Genomic DNA, 22,940 nt, shown 5'->3' on the forward strand with positions numbered 1-22,940 from the left:
TCAACAGGCTGTTAAAAAAACTACATTTTCCAAAATTGTCTGAGCCTACTTTTGTACAAGAAGCCAGGACTCAGCGTTGAATGGATCCAGAGGAAGACGTACAGAGTTCGGCTTTGAAGCTCCGTTTTAAGCCAGTGAGGCTCTCTGAAGGTCGCACTCAACAGCTTTCAGAACAAAGGGCTGGACGGGTGCCACTATTTCACACAACGGCCACTGTGAGTGCTGTTACTGAGACTTTGACAGTTGAATCAACTGGGGCACCACCAGCTGGAGAGTTAAAGAGCTGTCATTCGACTGCTACAGTGGTGGCGCTGCAAAATGCATCTTCAATTACAACGGTTTTTCCAGTCATCGATTCAGTGAAGATGATTAAAGAGATTTGGCTTAAAGATAACCCTGATCTTCAGTCTCCTGGCATTGCTGGGGGGACTTTGAGAGGGATTTTTATACGAAGTCAAACTGCTAGAAAAGATACTAAATTAAGGGAAGGGACAGAAGATCCCATGGTCTCTAAGGAACAGCAAGACCCCATTATGCCTGAATCTACTTCTGCTGAAATGTCTGTTAAGGATCTTGAAGATAAGATGTATTCTGTATCGAGTCACTTAGCTAATTTTGTGAACCTGTTTATTTCCAAGATTAATGCGATGGCGGAAGTCATTAATGGAGCTTTTAAGCTTGAAACCATTGAAAGATTTGAAATGTGTGATCAAGGTTTAGTCGATGCACAGGATCAACTGCAAGATGAAAATAGAATAATTGAAACATTGCAGATCCAAAATAAAAATTTAGCAAAAAAGGTTGATTATTTGGAGAATCAATCTAGACGGAACAACGTGAAAATTGTTGGTTTGCCAGAAGGCATAGAAGGACCAGATCCAAGAAAATTTTTTACTGAATGGATTCCACGAGTGTTAGGACAGGATAAATTCCCTGAAGGTTTAATACTGGAACGTGCTCATAGAGTTTTAAGAAGAAAATCTTTTTCAGGACAGAATCCAAGATCTGTTTTGATCCGTTGTTTAAACTATTGTGACAGAGAGACAATTTTACGTACGGCTATTAGAAATGCCCAGCAAAATAGATCTCCTTTGATGGTTCAGAATAATCCTGTTTTCTTCTATCAAGATTTGAGTCAAGAAATTATGTTTCAACGACGCAAATTTAATTCTGTGAAAGAACGGTTGTGGGAAAAAAAGACACAAGGCAACATTTAGGTATTCTGCAGTACTGAAGATTTTTTAGGATGGAAATTAGCCAAAGTTCTTTGACAATCCTAAAGAGGTTATGGACTTTGCTCAGTCTCTACCAATCATGCAGTTTCAGGAACGATGTAGTCCTTCAAGGTCTCCAAAGAGATTAGAGATGTAAGGTGGGATCCAGTTTTTTAAAAGAAATGGAAGCAATGGTGACCGAAGTGGTAACGTTGATTTATATATATATATAAAAAAAAATCTGTTATTTTTTTTGAGAATAGTTTAAATAATGATGATAGTTTAATGAAATGGGAGTTGGGAGAGGGAACTGGGTGGGCACTAGTTTCCAGAAGTCATCAGCTACCTGTGAGTTATCTCACACCCAATATTTTGGGGGAGTTACCGCTTTGGGCGGTTTAAACAGGAGGAGGTAGTTGTGACCTCTGACTTGTTTTTTTTTCTTTTTAATTTTTGGGTTAAGAAGTGAAGGTTTTTTTTTATTTTAAATAAATAATTTTTTTAACTCTTTTTGTTTTCTGATTGTAATTGAGAGGGAATTAGGTTTTTTTTCTCTCCTTTTTTTCTCTTTTTTTGGGGGGTTTTTTTCTCTTTTTTCTTTCTTTTTTAAGAGGATGATGTCACAGAAGATAATAAGTCAAAAATTGAGGATGTTGAATTAGATGAAGAGGAAGATGAGGGGAAAGGTGATAAGAAGAAAAAGAAGAAAATTAAGTACAAATACATTGAGGGAGAAGAGTTTAATAAAATTAAGTTAATTTCGATAGAGAATTTTGAAGATGTTATAAATGAAGAATATGGAGAATTTTATGAGTTTTAACTTTTTTCTTTTTATATAAGAGGAGGGGAAGGGAATAAAAAGTTTATCTGATTGTTTTTCTAAGGGATGTTTTTGTTCTCTCGATGAATTATAAAGGAAACTTGGTATTAATGGAAATTCTGTATTTATGTATTATTAATTATGATTTTTTAGAATAACAGATATGTGGTTGATATATGATTTTAATATTTGAACTTAGTTTTAAAGTGGATTTCATTAGTTAAATACATGTATTATGTTTGATTTTAAATATATGTTTAAGGGTATTATTTTAGTATTGATATTTTTTGTTGTTAGTAATTTTTTGTTGTTAAGTTTTATCCTTTTTTTGTAAGTGGGTTTTTTCTATTTTATTTACAACATTGTTAATTAATTCTTCACTCTTTATTTTGGGGGGAGGGTTGGACTAATTTTAAATTAGATGATTAATGTGTTATAATTATTGGGGGGGTTAATTTGTATAGTTTAATGATGTAGTATTCTAATTTTTATTATCTTATTTTTTATTATTTCTTTAAATGTAATTTTTATTTTATTCATGTCATAAAATTTTAAATAAAGTTTAAAAAAAATCTGAATTGCCTGTGATGTTTCCAATGATCAAAAAAAGTGCCGAATCAGCATGAACTTGGGTTAGGAGACGTATGCTGGGTTGAAATACTGAAGAGAACACTGGAAATTGGCATTTTGGAATAAATTCCAGATAAAAATAAAGCACATTTTAAAAAATAAATATGAACTGTTCAGTAATACAAAGTAGAAACATAATGATAAAATCCTTATTTGAACATAGTTTTGATGCATATTTCCTAAATATAACATCACAGCAATAATTATGCATCAACTGCATATTAAATTATTTTCATCTGGAATATTCATTGTCTATTCTGACTTAGCCACCTGTTTCTACAAGATGCAGCAACATTTTTGACATGTAAATGAAGAGGCTTTAATGAACTATGTAATTTGAAGACTCAGCTGCAATAATACAATAAATCCCGTTATTTGAAATTCAATCAACCGGTTTAAAAAAAATAAACAAAAACTTAAAAATTGAAAATTGTAAATATTCTGAAGTTGCACAAAGCTTTGGTGAAGATGGAAGCAAATATTCACTTAGCAGAGTGACTTTCATGACTTTCTCAGTCATGCTGTTTGAATAAAGTTGTGTTTGAATAAAATGGCATTGCTCAGGTTGATGTCGCTTGCTGTTTGGATGATTCTCTTAGTGTCTCCTTATCCCTGCTTAGTAAGAGTCTTTATATTTATTAGAATCTTAAGTATATTAATAAAGCTTTATCTGTAAATTGGGGGGAAAGGGGTTAATTATGATGGTGGCACAGTCAGCATAGCGGTTAGCCCAAAGCTGCTACAGTACCAGCATTGGAGTTCAATTTAAATTTTGTAAGTTATGGGAATTACCTGAACTTTACATACTTAAGGACTATAATACTGATTTTTTTTCCAAACTACTTTACATATTGCACTATCTTTTGTCTTTTAAATAGTTTATTCTTAATGCTGGTGAGTCTCAAGCAATCGGAAAACTCATTTATCCAGCACCTACTGTCCATTTTGGCCAGAGTAATAAAAAAAATTGTATTTAAATGAATAGTTGCAGTGTACAGAGATTATTTGGGTATCCTGGTATTTGACTTGCACAAGGAAAGCTACTGTTTATTGCTAGGGGAGTGATTAACAAAATGGGGAGGTTATGCTTCAGTTATATAGGTCAATGCAGCATATTTGCCATAGTATATAGGTGAGTGGTATCATTTTGGGTAAGTTGATCTAAGTCCCTTTCACACTGGCACTTTAACCCAGTAATTAACTGCCAATCTACCAGTTAACGTGCAAGTGTGAATGCTTACAAACCAGCACACTGGGATCGTATCAACCTGGGGATGAACTTCATAGAGAGGTGATCATTGTTTTGAATTGGCATACCGGTTCGCCCAGTGTGAACAGGATGGGGTATGCAGGACACCACCGCTGGAGGATAGTTGCCCCTCTGCGATGCAGATTGGTTAATGTGGAAGGGTGCGGAGAACAGATTAATATTGGTCCAGTGTGAATGGCTCTACCTGTATTTTAAAGGGTTTGTTGAATTACCAATTGAGCGGTTCACCAACGTGAATGGGGCTTTAGTGAGGAAACAGGCCCTTTTTGGCAATGCTGACCAAAAGGCCCCACCTACATTAGTCCCACTTGCCTGTTTTTGTCCCATATTCCTCCAAACCTATCATTTGCATGTATGAACCAAATGTATCTTAAAAATATTGCAATTGTACCTGCCTCACTACCTCTTCCGGCAGCTTGTTTCATACACCATCACCCTGTGCATATAAATAAAATGACCCCTTGTGACCCTATTAAATCTCTCCCATTTCACCTTAAACTGTTGGTTACCAATTCCTCTACTCTAGCCAAGACTGTTTATCCAATCCTCTCATCATTTTGTGCACCTCTGAGAAATAGTGACTGATGGCAATAGGTGAAACAAAGGCATTTTTTCAATAGGTTGAAATAATGGAGTAAAAATTAACTTTATTTGTCTGTAATGTGTCTAATCATACAAAATACATGGAAAAGAACAACAATGAGAGGTAAAAATAGCGAGTTCTAACAGACAGAAGGAAAGAGAAATTAAGAATCGTGCAGGATGTAACATGCTAGAAGATAACGTGATGCTTCTTCAAATTCTGTCAAACTTTAGTAGAACAGTAGAGGTGACCAGAAGATTGAGAGCCTGAAGTAGGAATGATTGACTATCAATGCCTTATCTTCCATCTATGGTTTATGAAATTTTGTTTGAAAATGCTTTAACGCGACACCTTACAATATTTTGCTGCATAAATCATGCCATGGTCCCATTAGGGCTGCTCAAGGAAAGAGTAGAATGTACGGTTCTAGTAATCTTTTAGTAACAATGTGATTAGTCTTGATTATTTCCTTACAACAGCAGATCATGGAAACACTTAGTTATGATCTTGTGGATCGTTGTCTTACTAGCTATGACCTCTACCAATATCTATCATCTTTGTTCCAAGAAGAACCTTAGCTTTTCCAGTCTAACTATGTATCTGATATCTAAGTGTTTACAACAGATGTATTCCCTTGAGCTGGGTTACGTGCATCCTGGACAAGGTGTTCTAAATTCTGAACTTTCGATTGTTCATCCTATATCTCTCAACTTACAATGGGGCTTGCATTCAGGCAAACCCATCGCAAGTTTAAAAAAAAATCATGTCAAAAAAGATACTGCACCTACTACTTTTTATAATTAAATTTTGAATACCTTTATTCCACACTGGGAAGAAAAACCCATTAATGTACACAGCTGAAAGCATACTGGACATGAAGTATGTTTGAAGCATTGAACTAAAATTAATTGCTGGCTAGTGAGGATGTTAAAGTGAGCAAGTATCTTGAGTTTCATCTCCAGAGAAATTGCTTTCCTCTTTTCACCAGAAGCAGGAGACACACATAGACATCTAGTAGACATGACGGGTTGTTTACAGTGCACTCGTTCGCGTGATTGCTGGAGACTGCAAGTGTGGTTGAGTCAGCATCACTTGAGAATATAACCGTTTACAGCACGGAAACAGGCCACGTCGGCCCTTCGAGTCCGTAGCGGTTCACTTGAACAACTCCACTCGCTCCTCCGCAAACTCCTGAGCAAGTAGAGGTTTTCTTCATGATGCCATTGGTGTGTTGGTTCCAGGAAAGATCTTCCGAGAGAACAACTCTTGTGCAATGTTGCATTGGCCAGCATTGCGAGAACAGATCAGAATTCAAAATTGAAAGTATGGATTCGAACTATCGTAACTTTGAAAAACTTAAGTCGGACCATCGTAAGTAGGGGAAGCACCTGTATTGTGCTAGATCCAAATTTAGAACCATAGTTTACTATAATCTCTCAAAACTTCACTATGGATGTAAATGATTTGGATAGCAGGTTGATTGAAATAGAGGTCACACACCCAGTGGCATTCATCCCACCTCATTAAGGTTACAAAAATGGATTTCATTTTGTAGCAATTGGGTCAGTTTGCAAGATCGATCCAATGCTTAGAGTCATAAAGTACAGGGGATGAATGAACTGATTCTTCTGTCAACTAATGAAAACAAAGAAAGATTGGATAAACATAGGCTATATGCTCTGAAAGAGGTGATTTTGTTGCACAAGGATAAAAGGTTAACCTGCAATATTACTTTAATGGAGAGACTATAGTCAAATTGGCAAAAAGTAAATCAAGGACTGAACATCAGGAAATTCTTGAAGTGCAACTAAATTAGTAATGTAATTTTAGAAAGATAACTGAAGTCTTCGAATCACTTTACAGTTAGCAGCTTCAACGAATGGCATTGTGGATATTCTTCTGCATGGGGATCAGCTGGAGCAAGTGCTCTTCCTTATAATTTTATGATTGCATTTATTTTTTTTACATCTACTTCAGCCTTCATCTCATCTCCAGCTAACAATGCCTTTAAAATATTTTTGACAGCTCACTCCTGGAGATAATTACAAAAAGGCAATCCTAATTTAACCATTTGTTTCGGATTTTATTCATGATCCCGTGGTCACGATATTGAATGATATTCATCGTATTTTGATCTTTGTATAGTCCCTCTCATATAGAATACTAAGTGCTTTAAAAATATTCATTAAACTATCAATTTCATATTTGGTAAATATAAAAGACAGCTTTGCATTGATATAGCACCTTTCACAAACTCAATGTTTCAAATAACTTCAGCCAATTATGTACTTTTTAAAATTGCAGACAATTAAAATTTTCTCCTTCTAGAGTTTGTGGATGCCAAGGACAGGAATTTTTAATCTGAGCAATTACCAGGAATACAAAATATATTCTAAATTTATCCTTTACAGTCTTTAATTGAAATATTGTGACTAGAAAACAAATCAAGTTTCAAGTGTTTCAATAAATACATTAAAATTTAGGTTAATTAACCACCAATCCTAATGAGTAATCGACATCATCCCACGTTAAAAATAACTGCAGGTGCTGAAAATATGAACTAAAAACGTGATTTTTTTTTAAACCAATGCATTTTCTCACTTCTGATGAAAGATCTTTGACCTGAAACATTAACTCAACTTTTTTCTCATATGCAGTCTGATCTGCTGAGTGCTTCTGGCACATTCTGTTCTGAAGACCAGTTGCATTGGCTTTCATATCAGCCAATTAATTTAGTGTATAAATCCCCAAAATGCTTCATAATTATATTAAAATATGAAACAATTACTACTTTCCATGCCTTATTCCATAATGAGACATGGCAATTTCCTTGCATTTGGCAACTGAATTATACAAGACTGTTTTAAGACAGTGTCATCATTTATACAGCACAAAACATACTTTTCATTAACTGAATTCCAATTACAGAAAGGCAGAAAAGACATTATAGCATTAATACAGAAGAGAGAGAAACCAAATAAACATAACCACTGTTGTGATTCTTTTTGGTCTTTTAAGACATTTTTATCTTTCAGTTAACTAAGAATTCAACCTAGACAAGTTTCCATTTTATTCACCACCATGCAATTTACAAAAGGACTGCAATAGGAAAGGAGTACCAACTCTGCTGCCATCTACAGTAATTTTCCTGATTATATTTTTGTTTGATGAACATTCTCAAACAGTTACAGTGCAATAACTTAATTAACTTTTTTGGGCATTTCCAGATTCCAGGCACCGATAAGGTAATGCAATCGAATGAAGAGAAGATCTTTACCCATCTGGAGCCAACTCCAAAAGGGAATGAGCTTGGATCCTATAATAAAAGATAAAATTAAAGGAAATCAGATACATCTAGTTAGACAACAGGGAATATTCACATTAGGCAACATCTAAAGATAAAAAGAAAGTATTAACAACATCTCCTTGGATTGTCTGACCAAACATTTTCAACCTAAAATATTCTGTTCCTTGATCTACAGATGCTGCCTGACCTGCAGATTGATTTATTTTTATTTCAGATTTCATACATCTACAGATTTATACTTTTAGATTCACTTGTAATTTGATTTATTCAAATGAATTGGTCAATTTCAAACAAAAACTTTATTAGAAAGCAATCAAGTGGATAAAAAACTGATAATTATGATTTACACTAAATGAAGTTGCACTATTTTTTAAAATTGTAATTCTATAAATGCTTTCTGAAATAAGTATTTGTTTTCCATTCACTTTGTTTTAAGTAAACACCCATGCTACACACCGAAGTAATGTCCGTAAGATTCTCATATTTGAGAGCAGTTTAAAACTTGTGTATTTTTAAAAAAAACTTTCCCAGCAATAACAATTTCATCAGCATGGTTAGCTGTTCACACCAGTTAGCCTCATGGCTAATTTTAAGACATTTAAAATGTTTTCCCCACATTTAGAGCAATTAATGGTTTCAGGACATGATTCCATTACATTGAAAGGACAGCACACTAAGTATCTTCAATTTAAAGTTTTCAGTTTTTTTGCATGTCATTGATAGTTATCATTTATTTTAGTAAGGATCAATTATAACAATGTGTTAATTGTCATATGCATTGTACAATGTACACCTACCAAAATTCATAATTGCTGCAGACGAATAGGTACTTGGTTTTTAAAAAAAGCAAAAACATCTAAAAAGTATAATAATAATTAGAGATAATAAATACACAAAAATAGATAAACGAGCAAAATTAGGCCAATTTGCCCATAGAGTTTGCTCTGCAATTTAAATCATAGATGATGTATTTTTCCCTTTCAATCCCATTCTCCTGCATTCTTCCTAAAAACCTTTGATAGCCTGTGAATAAATATTCTGTTATCTGAACACTAAAAATAAATTTGGGAAAAGTGCAAACAAAAGTTCAGAGTGGTTCATGTTTAGTGTAACAACAGAGGTTCAAGAGGCTGATAGCCATTGGAAAGAAACTGTTCTTGAAACTAGAAGAGCTGGTCTTCAGGATTCTGTACCTTCTACCCAAAGGTAGTGGTGAAAGCAGGTTGTGACTAGAGTGATGGGTTTTCTTTATGATATTGGCTGCCTTCTTGAGGCAGTAGCTCCCATTGACCTATTTGATGGTTAGGGTCCTGGATAATTAGGGAAAGTCATGGCTTATAGGTCTGTCTAAAAGACAAGGCTGTACACCAGTAAAGAAGAGTGTCTCCCCACAGAAGAAGTTATTGTTGCATTCAAAATGAATTCAGACATTTGTTGATGACTGGCATTGTATTAATTAATTGGAAAGTCAGCCTGGAGGTAGAAACATATTTTATGGGAAAGAAGCCAACTGATCCATACACCACATGAGATGCAAGAGGTGAGGAGACTTTTCGTGTTTGACAATTCAGGGCTAAATGAAAGTGAAAAAATTCCTGGTAGCAAGTGGTAACTAGCTCATTTCTATATAAAAACTTGAAAATTAAATTACAAAATATAATGTAGTCAAAGATCCCAAGATTATCTGTAATCCTACTATAGACCTAATCAACTTTATAGTTCTTTCCTATATTTCAGTAAGGCACAGTATAATGATTCAAAAAAAGGAGAATTGAAAGCTTCACCACTTATGCTGGTGATAACAATTTGGAGTACATAAGAACAGCCACATTGACATGCAGCTTGCCATCCAGATAATGCTGTTGGTGAATATTTAATTTGCATTCCTTATTTTGGTTCTGAAACAGATAAAATATTTGCACTGATAAAGGTGGCACACAAATTTCCAAGCTGGAAGAGAACTCTCTGGTCATGTAGAAAGGGTAGATCTTAATAAACCACAATCAATTTGTCTGCCAGTATCTATGGATTCACATGCTCAGCTAACAGTACACCTTAGTTTTAAACACATCACTTTTCCTTGCTCCCTTCTCCTCGAGCTTCTCCTTGGCCTCAACCTCAATTTCATATGAGTGACTAGACCAGTTAATATTGCTTCCTTGTAATTTACTTCCAATAAATCTATAGTTACTGTAAATCTATTGTGTACCATTGTTCTATATATATATTCACATACTGGATTGTAGTCAAAGCCAGAATAACCCTGTGAGGTGTATTTTGAAAGTGCTTTGGAGCTTTGTTATTTCAAAATTCCAGAAGATCCCAAAGAGAAAATCAAGGGTATAACATTATTTCCAAGCACCTTTCCAAATTAATCAAAATAACTTGCCCATATACCATTGATCTTACCATTGATAATAAGTGCCACTTATTATTAGGCAACTGTCTAGATAAAGACAACAGTGTTTCAAGAGAAACCATAATTACCTTCATCGTCTAGGTCACAACCAGAGAACAGATTATAAAACACTGCGAATTGAAAGTCCACTTTTAAGTCTTTTGATTGTTGCTTGCACATTATTAAGCTGATTAAGGTACACTTAGAATTTTTTAAATAAAGTCCTGAATCCCCCAAATGTTATCCAAAGTAGCACCCAGATAACAACAATATTTACAATGTTAGAACACTTGAAATACTCTTTCTAAAATAAGAATTCTCATTCTCTTTCTTCCTTCATGTGAATCAAGCAGAGCAAATCTTTTGATACTACATATCTTTCAATTCGAGTTCTAAGCTCACAGAGCCTTAGATTTTAGTTTCAAAAAGACAGTATTCCCTGGAACAGCACAAAATAAAAACATGTCCATAGCTAAGAAAGTATTTTTTTTAAATCAATGTATGCTACTATTTAAAATTAAAAGAATAATTGAAGATAGAAGATGAAATTAATTGGATTTCATAGGGCCTATATATACTAGCCTAAAGTTTAGTAAATGGTACCAATTCAGGGAAGGCTAGTGAGAAGGCAGGGGAGAAAAACAGTCAATGTTTTGTTAAGCTGTTGGAAGTAAACCCAACTTGTTGAAAATTTTAAAAAAGCAGATACAGTAAAACCTATTGGGATTGGTAGATGCCAGATAAGTGAATTTGCCTGTTTTGCTTGAGATTGTGTGTTATGATTGACAAACTAATTGCTAGGGGGTGCCAATTTTAAACTTTTATTTTTATACCTATTTGTTTTTCAATCTTTTTATAGCCACATATTCAGGTAAAGATAAAGTAGAATTATAAATGATAAACAACAGTAAACAAAATATGTGTGATCCATGTAACTGATGAAAAAAGAAAAAAACATCTATTGCTAATCAAATATCCTTTATCCGGAACCCTTGGGGGACAGTGTGTACTGAATTTCGGATTTTTCTGGATTTTGGAAAGCCAGATTTAAGCCTACCCAAATTGTGCTGCCATATCCACCCCTACCCCCTTCCAGTCATGCTGCTGTCTCCCACCTCTCGTCTGCCTGACTCGGGCTGCCGGTCCCCCCCTCCCCCTCCCCCTCCCCACCCGACTCGCGCTGCCAGTCTCCCCCTCCTCGCCTGCCCGACCCACACTGCCAGTCTCTACCCCTCGCCCGCCCGACTCGTCCTGCCGTCTCTCTCCCCACTTGCCAGATTTTGGAGCTTTCCGGATTTTAGATGTCTGGATAAAGGATTGTGTACCTGTACCTATGTATTTACTGCTTTTTTTTTTGCTGGTTGCTTGAATTCCAGATAATGGGGATTTTACTAAACAATAAATCTAAAATAAAGAGGTAAAACCATTTCATAAATACTATCTGAACTGCTGAATTTTTTCAGCATTTTCTGTTTTTATTATGCACATCAGCTTCTATATTACGGTCACATAAATAACTTACCCTCCACCTCTGTCCATTCCACAGCAACTTCTGCAATTGGAATCTTTAAACACTGGGCTATGTAGAGGAGTTCAACATCAAAAGCCCTAAAATATTGTTTATAAAATATGGAAAAAAATTAGCAAGGAGCAGCTGACAGTGATACAAACAATAATATTGGAAATATTACAATTTGTATATGAAGGAGAGTCCACCAGAAAATCCATTATTAAAACCACAGGATACATCTCGGGGGAAAGATGAAACATTGGAGTTCTGTAATTCCCCAAACACTAACATTGGCATCATTAAATCTTGACATATCTTTTTTGGGAAACACCTGCAACTTTAAATTAAACAAGGGTGATTACAATGGAATGAAAGTGGAGTTGTCTAGAGTGAATTGGGTAAATAAGATAAGAGTTCAATAGATGAGTGGTGGCAGGTATTTAAACAGCAAATTCATGAAGCTCAGCACAAGTTTATTTGAACTCGAAAGAGGGATTCTATGAGGAAAAAAAAGAACCATCTGTGATTAATAAAGTGGGGCATACAGACTAGTATGGGTTGGTGGTAGATCTAGATTGAGAATTTTTTAAGAACCAACAGGAAATCAGTTTTAAAAAAAAGCTCATAAGGAAAACATTTTTTCTTCAGAGAAAAGTTGTATGTAATATCAAAATGACAAAGTTTCAATGGATATACAAGAAGGTTAGTGTAGGGCCTCCACAATAAGTCTGGGGTGTTAATGTCAGAAAACACTGAAATGCCAGATATTTTAAACTTTTTTTTATTACATTGGTCTGCACTGTGGAGGTCACTGCAATTATTTCTATGGTAACAAGAAGGCTAGTTTGAAATAGTGTGGAAGAACTTGCAAAAAATCCCAATCACAAGGAACAAGGTACAAGGCAAAGCTTATGGGACTAACAGAAGACAAATGATCAGGAACTGATTGACTGCATCCAAGGATTTTTGAAGGAATTAGATGTAGAGAAAATGGACCCATTTGAAGTATTTCAAAACGCACTGAATTACAGGAGTGTACCAGTGGATTGGAAAACACCAAATGTTATTTTCTTTTTCAAGAAGGAAGACAAAATACATAAAAGTGCTGAAGAAACTCAACAGGTCCTGCAGAGTCCATAGGAGGCAGATATATGACCAATGTTTTGGGCCTGAGTCCTTCGTCAAGGTATGAGCAAAAAGCAGGTAGGCAACTGAATCAAAAGGTAGTGGGAGGAAGGAAAAGGGGTAGGGGATGGAGCAACGGCAACAGCCAAGAGGCCATTGGTAGGAGGGCAGGAGAGAAAATCTGAGAATTGATTGGAGGGGGATAGCTATATGAATGCAGAACTGGAGGAAAGGAGAGAGAGGAATAGGAAAAAAGGGAGATGGGTGGGGCAGCTAACTGAAAACAGAGAACTGCTATTTTATCATGCGGTTGGAGAATGCCCAGATGGAATAGGACATCTTGTTCTTCCAATTTAAGGGTGGTCTTAGCCTGGCAGTACATGAGACTGTGGACATAAATGTATGCATGGAGATGGGGTGGGAAATGGAAATTGCCACTGGGACATCTCTGCTATTTTAGTGGGCAGATGAAGGTGCTCAATGAAGTGATCTCTCAGTCTACATCTAGTCTCTCCGATGTAGAGAAGACCTTAATGGGAGCACTGGATGCAGCAGATGACCCCTGCAAATTCACAAATGAAGGGTGCTTCACTTGGAAATAATCAAAGACATAGCTAATCATTTTGGAAACCTTGGCTTAATCAGGTCAGGCGAATGTGATTTAATAAAAGGCAGAACTCTTTTGATGAATTTTTGCTGGAGTTCTTTGAGCATGTAACACACTGATCCTTAGAGGGGAACCTGTAGATATTCTGGAGTTGTGCTGCTCTTAAACATGCCTTTATGCTGACAGATTGTCAATCTATTAAAAACACAAAATGCTGGAGAAACTCAGTTGGTCAAAGAGTGTCCTTTATGTCTTCTTTGGCTTGGCTTCGCGGACGAAGATTTATGGAGGGGTAATGTCCACGTCAGCTGCAGGCTCGTTTGTGGCTGACAAGTCCGATGCGGGATAGGCAGACACAGTTGCAGCGGTTGCAAGGGAAAATTGGTTGGTTGGGGTTGGGTGTTGGGTTTTTCCTCCTTTGTCTTTTGACAGTGAGGTGGGCTCTGCGGTCTTCTTCCAAGGAGGTTGCTGCCCGCCGAACTGTGAGGCGCCAAGATGCACGGTTTGAGGCGATATCAGCCCACTGGCGGTGGTCAATGTGGCAGGCACCAAGAGCATTCTTCAGGTAGTCTTTGTACCTCTTTGGTGCACCTCTGTCTCGGTGGCCAGTGGAGAGCTCGCCATATAACACGATCTTGGGAAGGCGATGGTCCTCCATTCTGGAGACGTGACCTACCCAGCACAGTTGGATCTTCAGCAGCGTGGATTCGATGCTGTCGGCCTCTGTCATCTCGAGTACTTCGATGTTGGAGATGAAGTCGCTCCAATGAATGTTGAGGATGGAGCGGAAACAACGCTGGTGGAAGCGTTCTAGGAGCCGTAGGTGATGCCGGTAAATGACCCATGATTCGGAGCCGAACAGGAGTGTGGGTATGACAACAGCTCTGTATACGCTAATCTTTGAGGTTTTTCAGTTGGTTGTTTTTCCAGATTCTTTTGTGTAGTCTTCCAAAGGCGCTATTTGCTTTGGCGAGTCTGTTGTCTATCTCGTTGTCGATCCTTGCATCCGATGAAATGGTGAAGCCGAGATAGGTAAACTGGTTGACTGTTTTGAGTTTTGTGTGCCCGATGGAGATGTGAGGGGGCTGGTAGTCATGGTGGGGTGCTGGCTGATGGAGGACCTCAGTTTTCTTCAGGCTGACTTCCAGGCCAAACATTTTGGCAGTTTCCGCAAAACAGGATGTCAAGCGCTGAAGAGCTGGCTCTGAATGGGCAACTAAAGCGGCATTGTCTGCAAAGAGTAGTTCACGGACAAGTTGCTCTTGTGTCTTGGTGTGAGCTTGCAGGCGCCTCAGAATTTATGTAGCAACTGTAAAATATACATGACCGATTATTTTGGGCTTGAGCCCTTCAAGGTATGAGAGAATATCGGCAGGTTATGTATTCTCACCGTTTTTAAAGGACACTGTTTGATCAGCTGTGTTTCTCCAGCATTTTGTGTTTTGTCCACAGATTTACTTCAATCTATATTAATCCCATTTGTAATTCTGTACCTTAGCAATTCAAGTTTGGTCTGAATCCTTTTCTGCATTAGGTCTGTATCTTTGTCAGTCTTGCCTATTCTGGTTTCTGTCTAAATGCCTCTGAATAGTAGTGAATATTTCTGATCCCACCACAGGAACGTCTATGGGGGAGACATCAGAGTAGTTTTTAAAAAAATATAAACACAGAGTGGTGAGTGCCTGGAATGCACTACTGTGGTGGAGGCTGGTACAATAAGGACCTTTTAAAAACTCACACAAATGGACGCAAAAAAAAGAGGGTTAATGGTGTGCGATAAGGAAGGTTTAGACTTTTATCAGTTGGCACATCATCATGAGCTGAAAAGCCTGTACTGTGCTGTAATGTTCTATATCTTATTTTTTTAAACCCCTTTCTCTTCCCGTCCCTCACACCCTTTCACAATGGAAGCCAGCCATTAAATTAAAAAAAAATCTGTTCATACTGGTCTTGAATGATCCCCTGGAGATAGACATTGGTAACTGGAATATTGGTTAGGGGTTATTTCAATCAATGCTTTAAGATCATGGATTTGATTATGATGGGTCCTTCTCACTACTTGTACTGTAGTTGCATCCCATTCGTACTCACAAAATTGATCATTTCATTTATTCATTGTATACAGATCACTCGTGATTCATCACTTTTTGCAATAACCATATCCACCAATGGAACAGTACTATAGTCTTTAAGAAACGGATGGTCTTATTAAGAAATTGACATTAATTTCAACAAATGTGTTATTTTAACTTTGTAACTGAAAAGCATACCAACGGTCTACATGCAAAGTTGAGAAAGTCCTTCGAGCTGCTTCTCTAGTCAAAAGCTTGAAGCCACACTGCGTATCTTTTACTCCTTTCACACATAGAAACCATACCAGAAAGTGGAATCCATACATGAGTAAGGTCCGAAAATAAGAACGCTGAAACAGAAGACCTCAAGTTATTTAGAACCAAACCGACATGACTCAGAAGTAAAACAAGTAAAAAAAAATAACTCAGAAATTGATAGGGATAATAGAATGGAAAAAATGCAAAAGGTACTTTACCCCAAAAGATATAGGAACAGAAGGCCATTTGACCCATTGAGTCCACCCACCATTCCATCATGCGTGATTCATGGTCCCACTCAGCCTCACTCCTCTGCCTCCTCATCTTTGTTTTGAATGGGCACTCTTCAATCTGGAAGCTGTCCCATCTTGTCCTAGACTCCCCGACTATGGGAAGCATCTACTCTGTCCAGGTCTTTTAACATTCAAAATGCTTTTATGAGGTCCCCCCTCATTCTTCTGACCTTCAATGAGTACAGTCCAAAACCTGTCAAACATTCCTTCTATGGTAATCCCTTCATTTCAGGAATCATTCTTGTGAACATTCTCTGAACCCTCTCCAATGCTAGTACATCCTTTCTTAAATAAGCAGCCCAAAACTGTACCTCATACTCCAAATGAGGTTTCACTAGTGTCTTATGAAGCCTCAACATTACATCCCTGTTATATCCTTAAGCTTATATTAGTATCAAATATTAATAAAAAACAAGTCCCTGATGAATACAGGCGTGAGAATTTATATTAGATGTAATAGCAAGGATATTAAATAGGTCCTTTGCAGACACTTTCAAATTAGAAAACAATATTTCAAGACAATGGGCAACCAAGAGTCAACTTTAATGAAATGGAATACACCAAAACATGAGAAACTTAGCAGGCCATGCAGTATCTAGAGGAAGTAAAGGCCTGAGCCCTTTATCAAGGTAGGAGTAAAAAGCTGACAAGCACCTGAATAAAAAAGGTGAGGGAAGGAGGAGGAGTGGAGGGAGGAAGGGGCAGGGCAAGGTGCACAGGCCAACAATTAAGAAATAGGTGGATATAGATGAGAGGCCAGAAATAAAGGCTGAGAAATGATAGGGAGAGAGGGTAGCTTTCTGAATGGAAAAGAAGGGGATGGGGAGCAGGAGGAAAGATGACAGCTATTGGGAAAGAGAGAGACTTGGGGGGTGGGGGGTGGTTTAAACAGAAACTGGAGAAATCAATGTTAATGCTGTCTAGTTGCAGAGAACAGATGCAATATTAGGTGCTGTTCCTTCAATTTGAAGGTAGCCCAAGTTTGGCAGTGTACGAGGCCATGAATAGACATGTCAGTGTGGGAATGGTTGGCTATTGTTATTGCAGTGGCCAGAGCGAAGATGCTCAAAGAAAATCTCCCATTGTGGCCTCAACTGGCAGTGAGGGAGGACCAGCAACACTTCACATGTGAATCTGCAGGGTCAATCTGCATTGGGTGCTCCCATTGTGATCTCCTTTATGTCGGAGACTGGGAGATTGTTTTGTTAAGCACCTGGATAGGCTAGGCTTGTTTTCTTCAGATGCCAATGTACATGCAAAAAAAGAGGGTGGGGGCACAGATTTTATATCTATATATCTATTAAAAAAATCTCTCCTCATTATTGGTGTCGAAAACCAAAGGGGATAGGCTGAAGATGAGGAGTAGGTTTAGAGGAGAACTAAAAATAGATTTATTTTCAACCAGAGGGTGATTGGAATCTGCAATAAACTGGCTAACAGGGTTGTAAAGGCAAAATGTAATTAGCATCCATACAAGCACTTGGATTGCCAAGGTACAGAATTACAAAATGCTGGGATTTGGAATTAAAATAGATGAGTACAGTATTTGATTGCCAGGATGAATGCGAGGTACTGAAAAACCTGTTTAGTGTTGTACTGCTCTGTAAATGTCAGAAACATTAGGACTTCTCACCTTGCTTGTCTACCAGGAGTCACAATGGAATAGCTGATCTCAAGCTTTCCATTAAAACTTCACAGGATTCATTAATAATTGAGCCACAAATTTTTCAATGCACTTTCTAGTTATTTTGCATAATTTCAAATGAATCAACAAAAATTCAAATTAAGCAATTTTGGATTAAAGAGAGTTGCAAAATTTTTTGAATCTGAGTTTGCAACATAAATAATGAATTTGTTTCCATATTGAGATTTTCCTTTTTAATTGGAATTGAAACCCCGCAGCTTGTAAATTGTAGTTTACAGCAAAATGCTGGACAAACTCCAAGTCACTCAGCGTTTTTATGCAGGAAAGATAACCAATGATTCAGGCCCAAGCCCCAACAAAATGCAGGCAGGAGCCCAAATAAAATGGCAAAGGGAGGAGCACAGGCAATACCCAATAGGCCATAGGTGGATGGGAGGGCACAAGAGAAAAACAGCTGTGAAGAGATAGCTTTCTGAATGGAGAGGGAAAGGGGTGGAAAGCTGGAGGGATAGGGAAGAGAGAGAGACAGGGGAGTGGCTTAATAGAAACTGGAGAAGTCAATGTTTATGTCATCTAGTCTCCATCCAGTTGGAGAATGCCCAGACAGAATATTGTTCCTCTAATTTGCAGGTGATCTTGGTTTGGCAGTGCATGAGGTTATGGGACAGACATGTCAGTGTGAGAGTGGAGTGCGGAATTGAAATGGTTGGCTGGTAAATTGCATTGCTAAAATTAAATTCGGTGAAAAGTTTTAATTGATTGATTCAAATTCATGCATCAAATCAATCTTTTTATTGATCGACATTTCCCCTTACTTTGGCTATTGTTTCCTTCTCCAAATGAGCTCTGGATCCACATGAAATGGCCATGTTGTCCTGAAAGAGAGTTGAAAGGAAATTTAGTTAGCTATTTTCGCAGAACATTATTAAATTAGTTGGTGTCAACTTAGCTTATAGAAGTATCACATATCTCTTAACAGCCAAATAATATTTCAGCATTTTATCTAATACAAATTGTAGAATAGAATTCCCAATTAATCAACTATGGTAGTAACTATTCCCTTAAAACTCAGGAGGCCCAAACAATTTATTATGAAGAATTCATTCAGGATCTGTTCCCAGACGCAGCAAGTCTTCAATGTCAATATTTTCTTGAGATGTTGATTTTAGTTTTACTGTACGACTTCACATATTTTTCCCCTCTATGAAAATTCTGTCATCAAGGTATGAAAGAAAATTCTGAAGACAATGTGCCAGTATCCTCTGTAACTCAAATGGCAACATAAAGCAATCACTTTGAACTTAATTTCATCCATACACTTTAAAGAAGAACATAAACCAAATGTTTTTCTAGATTTACTTTTGATTTAATCTGCAATCCCCCCCCCCCCCCATTTTCTATAGTTCAGATACATGTTTAAACATTGGGCGATACTTACTGGGCCAGGCTGGAGAGCTTTCAACCCTACTTCTACTTTTGCAATATCAGCAAATTTAGTAGCTCCGTCAGCATCAGCCATTAGAATATATCTTCCTCGAGAGCTCAACACACCCTGCCCAGAAACAATGTGTCATCATTAGTGTTATAAAGTGAATTATCAAAGCAGGTATTGTTATCAAAGTCACAAAATTGTAGCAAATTATTTTAATTTTCCTGAGCAAAGAAAAAATACAAAGAGCTAGAGGAAATGGCATGTGGACAGCCAGCACCTTTTTACCAGGGTAAGAGTAGCAAACACCAAAGGACATCAGTACAAGATGAGGGATGTAAAGTTTAAGAGCGACGTTAGGGATCAGTTTTTAAAAAAAATTAGAGTAGAGGGTGCTTGGAATGCATTGCCAGGAATGGTGGTGGAGGCTGGTACAATAAGGACATTTAAAAGTCTTCGACAGGCACAGAAACAAGAAAAATTGAGTATTAGGAGGTAAGGAAGGTTTAGTTTTTATTTCTATTGGTCATCATGGGCCCAAGGTCTGTAATGTTCTATCTTTTTCCACTAAGATGGTTAACAATTTGAATAGATAGACAGAAACAGACACCATTTTGATGGGATTAAAAGAACAAGAGAGACTACATATACATTATGAATTAATTCATAGACTCTATATATGCATGCAAAATATCATGCAAAAGTTGACCCCCCCCCCCCACTATTTTTGGCCCCAGTTGCCTGCCCACTGGAACTCCTAACACCCCAATTGCCTGCCCATCCAAACTCCTGACACTCTTGACTGCGGACTCTTGCCTAAGCCCCAGCTGCCTGCCCATCTGAGCACCTGACGCCCTGATTGTGGACTTACCACCCAGTCCCGGCCACCTTCCCGTCCATCTGAGGTCCCAAAGCCTTGAATGACGCAGGCACTTACCGCGGTCAAATGTAGTATCTGTGTAATAGTTGACCCCCCCAAATTTACCCAATAAATTGGTCCACAAAATTCAACTATTACACATGTATATACAGTAGGTGAAATTAGGAATGATTATACTTGGAAGAACAGTGGCAAACATACACAATTCTACACAAACATGTTCCTATTTGTACAAAATTATGATGGGTAGAGATAGAGCAAATGCAAGTAGGCTTTTTCCTTCAAAGTTAGGTGAGATACAAACCAGAGAATATGGGTTAAGGGTGAAAAGGGAGAAGTTTAGGGGGAATGTCTTTGCACAGAGATTGATGAGAGTGTGGAACCAGCTGCCAGCTAAAGTAGCGAATGAGGGCTCATTTTAACTTTTAAGAAGAATTTGGACAGGTACCTGGATTGGGGGGTGGGGACATATGGAGGGATATGGACTGGATGCAGCTGAGTGGGACTAGGCAGAATAATAGTCTGCCACAAACTAGAAGGGCTGAAGGCCCTGTTTTCTGTGCTGGACTTTTACATGGTATTTTGTGAGGGACGAAAAATGGCAATTTAAAATTCAAAATTGGCTTAACGTGAAGCTATTCAAAGAAATAACATCAAGTTAGATGAATAGAGTTGGGATGTAGAGCAGGAATTATTTTAAATAATGAGACCCTGCACCACCTCATTAAAAGCACTGGCTAATTTCTCTGGCATCCATGATTCAATTCAGCTCTAATGTTTCTGGACCATACAAATCCGTGAATCATGAACTATAAAGACAGAAATGGTACAGAAGTCTACAGATGCTATGAAATCAAATGTTTGGTTAGTAAATGAACTGGTGAAATAAAATTAAAAACTCACCATTTTAACTGCTCCCCCTTTCCCACGGTTTTTAGTTAGTGATAGCACACGTACCCTGTCAGATCCAAACTTCTTAGAATACTTTAGTCCAACCTACAACAGATTTAACCAAAGCAAATGCAAGATTATGATGAACTAGGAAAGAGACGTCATGAAATGAACAACCTGACAAATTTCACATTTAATTTCAACAAGCCTTGTTTGCAACATGGTACAGAATTTAATGCAACTATTATGTGTAATAATACAGCAATTTATTTTACAATAACTTTAATTTGATAAGCATCTTAAAATTGAAATACTAGTATTTTTTTCTGACTTTACAAGAGACTATTTACTGTTCTCTAATAATAGAGGTAGCAGCAGATGTTAAAATCCTCAGGAATTATGATTCAGTCTTTATCTCAGTTTTAGGAATAAAGCTCTAAAGTAAGACACGATTGTATATTGGCTCTATTAATGATTGAACTGTTTTCAGCTCATTGGATTATGCATGTGAACAATTGCTGTACTCAGCAAGCTTTTCACAAGAATTAATTAAGCATGTTTGACTCCTTCTAGAATAAAGTTTGATGCAAAAGAAACAAATTATGTTTTTTTTTACATTCTGGATTTTATACCTATTAATAAAAAGCAAATCATATGCTTCAAATCTGAAATAAAAATAGAAAATACTGCAAATAATCAACAAATCAGGTAGTGCATAGAGAGAAAAGGAGTTCATATTTTAGGCTGACATCCTTTCACTGTTAAGGAAATACAGTATATGGCTAAGATCTGATGGTTGAAATCTGAGAGGGATTCAATTATAATTTACATTTTAATGACCTGAGTCAATGTAAATGTATTCAATTATTTTTATTTTCTAATTTTTAAACTGTATCATTGTTTAAATTCTTAATAATTTTTTGAATGTTGGCAAATGTCAGAAAGATGAACCATATTAATGCTATTGTCCATTTTAATAGCAAAACTGCCATAAAACACTACAGCATAAAAACAGGCGCTTTGGCCCATCTTGTCCATGTCAAACTATTTTCAGCTCTTGGCTCCATGCATAAATGACTATTTTGGTCTTCAAGAAGATTAATTCCCTTGCTATCCTTCTGCTCTTGATACATCTGTGGAAGCCCTTGGTATTTTCCTTTACCTTGTCTAACATCCCAAACCTCCTTTTAACCTTCCTGATTTCCTTCCTCAGCATTTGTGTATTTCTTATACTCAAGTACTTCATTTGTTCCTTGCTGGTTATATCTGCAATAAACATCCTTCTTAATCAGGGCCTCAATCTCTCTCAAAAAACAAGTTCCCTAGCCCTGTCATTTTACCTTTAATCTTGACAGGAACATACAAACTCTGCACTCAAAAATTCACCTTTGAAGGCTTTCCATTTAGCAAACACACCTTAGTCAGAAACTAAACTGTCATAATCCACCCTTGCCACATCTTTTTTGATTCCATCAAAATTGTCCCTTCTCCAATTTAGAATCGTAACCGGAGGTCCAGCCTATCCTTTTCCATAATTATTTTGAAACCAATGGCATTATGATGGGATCATGTTCACTGGATCCATAGCATTCCCTTGCACACACTTCCATTACCTGTCCTGTCTTCTTCCCAAATAGGAGATCCAGTATTGCACTTCTTCTCATTGGGACTTCTATATAATGATTTTGGAAACTTTTCTTAACATATTTGACAGAATCCAACCCATCCAGCCATTTTACAGTTTGGGAGTCCCTGTCACTTTGTGGCAAGTTAAAATCACCTACAATTACAACTTTAAGTTTCTTTATCTTTCTTTATGTTTCCTTCTACAAATTTGATCCTCCAACTTCCACTGACTATTGGGAGGACTATAATACCATTAACGTGATCATCCCTTTCTCGTTTCTCAGTTCCACCCTCAGATGACAGGCCCTTTAATCTGTCCTTTCTGAGCAGTACCATGACATTTTGACTGACTAGCAATGTTACTCCTACTCCTTTCATCCCT

General features: G+C 37.1%; 1 protein-coding gene across 2 annotated transcripts in view; it reads right to left on the reverse strand.

Annotated features, from left to right (window-relative positions):
• Positions 1-6,907: 6,907 nt before the first annotated feature.
• alg5 (ALG5 dolichyl-phosphate beta-glucosyltransferase) overlaps positions 6,908-22,940 on the reverse strand; it is a 36,862-nt gene continuing 20,829 nt past the window's right edge. For both annotated transcript variants that reach the window (XM_069891689.1, XM_069891690.1), the window contains exons 5-10: positions 20,945-21,037; positions 19,171-19,284; positions 18,548-18,607; positions 15,735-15,886; positions 11,745-11,830; positions 6,908-7,833 (exon numbers count right to left, since the gene is read on the reverse strand). In XM_069891689.1, the coding sequence (XP_069747790.1) occupies positions 7,718-7,833; positions 11,745-11,830; positions 15,735-15,886; positions 18,548-18,607; positions 19,171-19,284; positions 20,945-21,037 (621 nt within the window). In that variant the 3' untranslated portion in view covers positions 6,908-7,717. The remainder of the gene's footprint in view (positions 7,834-11,744; positions 11,831-15,734; positions 15,887-18,547; positions 18,608-19,170; positions 19,285-20,944; positions 21,038-22,940) is intronic.

The sequence above is a fragment of the Narcine bancroftii genome, chromosome 7 (genome assembly GCF_036971445.1).
Source record: "Narcine bancroftii isolate sNarBan1 chromosome 7, sNarBan1.hap1, whole genome shotgun sequence".
Taxonomy (NCBI): Eukaryota; Metazoa; Chordata; class Chondrichthyes; order Torpediniformes; family Narcinidae; genus Narcine; species Narcine bancroftii.